This window comes from Protopterus annectens, chromosome 2.part0 (assembly GCF_019279795.1).
Source record: "Protopterus annectens isolate FY-2018-M chromosome 2.part0, PAN1.0, whole genome shotgun sequence".
Classification (NCBI taxonomy): Eukaryota; Metazoa; Chordata; order Ceratodontiformes; family Protopteridae; genus Protopterus; species Protopterus annectens.
Genome location: NC_056728.1, coordinates 720,023,008 through 720,029,317, shown reverse-complemented (window position 1 = coordinate 720,029,317; position 6,310 = coordinate 720,023,008). Strand labels below are relative to the sequence as shown.

At 36.7% G+C, this 6,310-nt stretch overlaps 1 protein-coding gene across 3 annotated transcripts in view; it reads right to left on the bottom strand.

Moving 5' to 3' along the window:
- SVEP1 (sushi, von Willebrand factor type A, EGF and pentraxin domain containing 1) overlaps positions 1-6,021 on the bottom strand; it is a 2,252,988-nt gene extending 2,246,967 nt beyond the window's left edge. For all 3 annotated transcript variants that reach the window (XM_044061036.1, XM_044061037.1, XM_044061038.1), the window contains exon 1: positions 5,306-6,021. In XM_044061036.1, the coding sequence (XP_043916971.1) occupies positions 5,306-5,818 (513 nt within the window). In that variant the 5' untranslated portion in view covers positions 5,819-6,021. The remainder of the gene's footprint in view (positions 1-5,305) is intronic.
- Between the last annotated feature and the right edge of the window lie 289 nt (positions 6,022-6,310).

Below are 6,310 nucleotides of genomic sequence, written 5' to 3'. Positions count from 1 at the left end.
TGTTGAATAACTTTTGGATGGAGGAGGTGAAATAGTCATTAAACTGGGTGGCAATATCATTGTTATCAGCTTCAGTGTTAGGGTTTGAGGAGTTGATTTTGCCTGGTTGGAGAATGTGATTGACTGCAGACCAGAATTTTTGTGGATTGTTGTAGTGAGTTTTTTGTAGCTGGATATAATAACTTTTTTTGTCATTACATATTTTTTTTTGCTTTGTTTTTGAGCTCTAGGAAGTATTGTCAGTTTGTACTTGTTTTGTTGGTATGCCAGGTTGCCCAAGCTATGTCTCATTGTTTGAGTAGGGATTGTGTATCCTTTGAGATCCAGGGGGCTGGGTTGGTTTTAGTATGACTTATACGTTGTGGGGCCATAAGATTAAGCATACCTAAGAAGGTAGTATTAAAGTACTCCAAGGCTTCATCTAATGGTAGAGTTTTAAGAGATGACTGATTTATTTTTTTTAAGGTGTTGATGAATTGGTCTGGTAGGAAATTTTTGGAACTACGGATAGAAAGTAGGATGGGGGGTTTTATGGGTTTTGTGTGCTGTCTTAGTATGAACGTGGGTAGGTGATCACTGAGGGAGTCGGGTAACGTACCAGATATGTTGGCAGATGAAGGCTTGTTGGTTAGGATCCAGTCTAATATGGATTCCTTTTTGGTGGATTTGTCTATACGGGTGAGGGTTTGGAGTTAAATAGGTTTAAGTGGTACTTCGGGGTAGATGCCATGATAGAGGCCCAATCAATGTGGAAGTCCCCCAGGATAAGTGTCTCCTGAGGGAGGGTGGCAGAAGTCCAATGTAAAATGTACTCTAGAGTGGCAATATTGTCGCCTAGTGGTAAGTAGACATCTATAATGTTGACTTGTTTGTGCTGGTTTAATTTTATATTTGCTAACAGGGTTTCTGTATAGCCGAAAGTGGGGATATCTTTACATATTTGTTGGAGAGTAAGGTTGTGCCTGTAAAGTAGGGCAATGCCCCTGCCTCTTTTAGCTATTTAATCACATCTAAGGATGTTGTAGCCAGAAGGAGCTGTGGTGGTATCTTTGATGTGGGGCTTGAGCCAGGTCTCGGTTAGGAGTACAATGTCAGGGTTATAGAAGGATATAGAGGCATGTAGCTCTTCAGTTTTATTCATGATGCTGTGGATGTTTATATTGAGTATTAAGTGGTCAGAGGGTTTTTGCTTGCAGGGGATATTAGGTCCATGTAGGTTTGTAGCAGTGGGTATAGTAGTGGAGGGGCCTGGGTTAGGGTGGATGTCGCCACTGAGTATTTATTATATAAAGCAACTTATTTTTGTTGGCTAATAAGAAATGACTTTCAGACTTTAATATATAATGTAGCCAAGACTATCTCATGTATTCCAATCATTTGCATAGAAATAGGTGCATATCACTAGGAAATAATTTTGTTTTAGCTTATCACAACACCTTTTGAAAGTTTTTAGAGGTTTGTCAGTGTCCCCTAAAAGTCTCTATTATAGAAAGGCATAACAAAGCAGTCCCTCTCTTTACATTAATAAGTAAATTAAATATGTTTAAGCATTTTTGCAATGTTTCAAAACAGTCAAATAAGTGAACACTATACGTTCTGAAATGAATGAGTGGCTCTGGTTTCTTAGCCCATTCTTTTTTATGTTACACCTGCCCTCTAATCATAGTATATGTTGATAGTAGTAGAATATATTGAATTATCATAGCACTGTGTAACCTTCTAGGAAATAGACATTACAGTAATTGTGCATAAGCTAAGCCTTAGAAACAAACGTATTAACCATTTAGATACTAAGTACAGCTTTAGTATGACTCATTTAATTGATAAACAAAGCATTATATAGCAGAACTGATTTCAATTATCAGCTGTGTGCATTTATTTTCTCTTGTCTTTTGCTTAATTAAAGGCAAAACTAAATTTGAAAATTTACAGTATTCTGATGTCAAACCTGCAGCATAAAACAACTACTGAGATGCTTCAAGTAAGACACTCTCATACTGACCAACCAATATGCCACACCACTAAGCATGTTGTTTGGTACTTAAGGGCATACTCATATATTGTATTACACACACACACACACACACACACACACACACACACACACACACACACACACACACACGCACACACACACATTTAAAGTGGCCTGTGATGGGCTATTTATTTACATGACTTATTGACATTGAACCTTTGCTAATGAAACTGTTGTACTGAGTGAAATAACTGTATCAAAGCAATATTATGCCCACGTGAATCACGTGTAGAACTGTACATCTTTATAATCATAGCATACGTACCAAAATTGCTCTAATTCAGAAGTATATTCTTCATCCAAAATGTTTCATTTCTTTACTTTAAGATCCACAATTTTAAAGAATTGTTGTTACTATAATTGTAGAAAAGTTGTCTGCAAGAGAGGTGGGATTGTCTTTCATGTCTGTCGACTGTTTGTGGCCCACTTATTTGATTGTGAAAAAATATATCTGTATGCCTGTCTGCAGTTCAGACCTCTGTGCTGTGTCTAGAATGATTCATTTTTAAGTGTAGAGAGACAGAACTCAGTGTACTGCTTGCTATAAATAGCATGATGAAAAATGGTATGCCCTTAAGTACCATACAACAGGCTTACTGGTGTGGCATATGGTGAAAAATATGCCCTTAATTACCAAACAACAGGCTTACTGGTGTGGCATATGGTGAAAAATATGCCCTTAAGTACCAAACAACAGGCTTATTAGTGTGGCATATGCGTTGGTCAGTGTCAGAGTGAGTGTCTTACTCACTTGAAGCATCTCAGCAGTTGTTTTATGTGCAGCTTTAACTTCAGAATACTTTCATTTTCTAAATGTATTTTAAAATTTTATTTTATTTTAATTAAATACATATTTTCATGCATGAGTTTTATTTGTATAAGGATTTTAGAATGGTGCATTTTTTACATTATAATGTTCAAGCAAGTTATTTTAGTTTATGGAAGTAAATAAATGAGGTGAGTAGCACAGTCTGGATGGATGTGTGGAGCAGAGTTCACATGTGGAACCTCTGTTAGTTGTGTTGCCAGCTTAATTGCACAACTGCTAGTTCTAAATCTGTAGTAATATGTGAATGTTTTTGCATCAGATATATGCACTGGCCTTCTACTGCTGTCGTTACTAAGAAATTAATCAGAAATATAAATATGTATAGAACAACACTTTGGAAAAAAATAAATATTGTAGCAGCGTTTTTTAAAAATCATTTAAAAAGTACCACAGAACATAACTGTACATATGTCTATAGTTCATTAAGATAAACAGACGGAATACAGACTTCAGAAGTTATACCAATACATGGCAAGTGTTTGAATCTGTCATTTAACATGAAAGTTCTGTAATTTACACTAAAACAGGAGAACTGGCCTATTTTTCCATGTGTATAAATTAGAAATATTTATTTTCATAATGGCACAATGAAATGTTAACATGTTATCAGTCATGTATAATCTCTTAATTTGTCAATCCTACAAGCACACTTCCTCTGCATCTTTCTTCATGTTGTATGATGACAACTGAATTTTATCTTGAGATTTCTTGAGCCACCTAATATATTCAGGCTTCCTTGCAACCTACTTTTATGCAAAACTCCCTCCCCCAATGCCTGACAGAAGTTAACATACTGCAGCTGACGAGTGACAACCACACACAGACAAACTAAAGCTATTAAGTCACTGATGGAATGCAAACAGACCTTTGGCAAATTCACACTGCACCTGGGAGTTATGCTGTTTGGCCATCAGATATCCAAGAACACCAATAGTGTAATGTTAATTGTCATACAAAACCATTTTTTCCTTCAAGTTTCCAAGCACCTGATACACTGTGCTAAGCAGCTTTGTACATTAAGCAGTATCTGTTTTTAGTAATACGAATTTATAACACATTTCAATTTCCATTAACATTTCTACCCTCATTTATTTTTAATATAACATTCAGGGTGTTTATTTTAAAACTGATCATGAAATACAACTCTAATAAACTTTGCTATGTTTTTTTTCAAGCTGATGTAGTTTAACAGATATCCATGCCATTAAAATGATCAGATGTGTCATAGACATTGGCCTGTAGCTGTCTGATAAATTTGAAATATCACAGCTTGCTGTGGAGCTGGAAGCCTTGATGTTTCCTTGGATAAGTGAGCATTGTACTTATAGTCTCTAGAAAGTAGAAATGTGGTCTTGGCACAAAGTTCATACGCATTCAACAAACCAGACAATATACAAAAGAGGTGGTGCACAACAACTGTTTAGTGGAATCTATCAGTTAGCATCCAAAGAAACACTATAATAGTGCCATCTGTTTATCCATTTGCCTGTTTATTATTAGGGAATGTAACAGCAATTTAAACAGCAAACAGAATATGGTGTAGCAGAATCCATTACAGTGCCACTTGTTACCACTTTCTCTTGGAAAAAGCAGCTGTTTCACCATATGAAAAATGTCCCTGTCCCAAGTACCACTAATCTCCTGCCAGTAATATGGAATATTCTGTTGCCAGCTTCTGTTGGATAGTGACAATGGTTAATTTTACTGTGATAAATATTCCAGCTTAACAAAAACAGTACGCAAGACTTGCTCATCAAAACACGCACACACTCGCATCCCCACCCAAACACACACATGAACTACCTGATCTGTGCAGACTGTCTCGTAGCCTGTACGAATTTGTGACATCATGTAACATCTGCAACTTGTTCCTTTACAGAACCATGCTAAGGTGTTGCTGCAAAGCATTTTTTGCAATGCTACAACCAACAATAATGCTAATCAGTTACAAAATTATTGCCATGACCCACATGTTGTCAGTGTCTCCAGTTTTACTACAGTGTAAATATGAAATTCAGGAATATGAAATCTTATGAGATGTTACATTCTTTGACCAACTTTTCTTTTGATCTAGACAGCACATGAGATCCTATGATACATCATATCCTTTGCACCAGCTTTGTGTGACTTAGACAGTATATGTATTTTCTAGCTATTTTTTAAATTAAACTTTGGACATAAAAAGCTGTAATTCAGCTAAGATAAAATTACATGCAACAAAACAAACATAGACAGAATCAAACAGTACATCATTACATTTAAATTTAGGGTTGGCTCAAGCATTATAAAAAGTGATACTCACTGTGCCATGCTCTTGATTGATAAACAACTCTGTCAAATAATTTGACAGACATTAAAACATGTCTCTAGTAATGCCTTTACATCATTTTATATGTTGCTTGTCATAATGAAAGCATGACAAAACATCACTGATTTCTTACCACTGCTTGTTGAAAAGCTCCTTTGGTATAGGTCCCTCCTCCCCGATAGGTTATACTAGGGATCTCTTGGTTTAGCAAGGAACACTTATGATGGTTGGCCTGAGATGCTGAGATGTAGTCCACTCTGGGTACCACATGATTTTTTGAAGAAAATGTGACAATTGCCACCCTTGTGGCACTGGGAACCACAGGAAAATCAGAGAGCAATTTTTTCACAAATCTCAGCTCACTCAGGAAGTTTGTGTTCCCAACACTGGAAGATTCATCCACCAGGAAAACTAGGTCCAGGCTGTTGCTTTTCTCTCTCAGTTTCCTCACATTCTGTTTGAATAGCTGTCCCAGTTTCTCTATTTTGTTTTCTGTGCTAGCTTCCAGCTGCTGTTGTCTGGTACTTGGGAGCTGTAGAATCCTGGGAAGGCTGAAGTTAAAGCCTTTGTAGAATGTGAAATGCTGTAAATTGGGCCAACAGCAAACTAGTGGAAGCCCCAAATAAAAGTATATCAAAGGTTGCATTTTGTATCAAAGAAATACTTTTCCAACAGCTCCAAGAACACAAATGATGTTCTCCTTTTGATTGTTTTATTGTAGATGGTAAGGCTTCCTTCTGCATTCCTTTCCCATTTGCAGTTTGTTCAGCTTTTCCTGTCACATCACAAAAGACAGTACTAAGTCCAGAAGGCGCTCTATCCCTGCAGCTGATGTTACATTAAAAGTTGCTTTTCCTTTCAGGCTAGTAAAAAGGGGGTGGTGACTAAATCTCTCTCTCTCTCTTTCTCTCTGTCTGCCTCTCTCTCTCTCTCTCTCTCTCTCTCTCTCGCTATACCACTCTCCCACACTCGTGCTTTTTTCTACTAATCATCATGATACGCTAAGTGTGCTTAGATTCTATGCCTCAAGAGCTATGTATCAGATTGTCTACATTCCCAAAAACAAAAAAAAGCAAAAAAAAAAAAAAAAAAACAACAACATAAGTATGAAGAACATGATTGATTCCATATGTCTGGC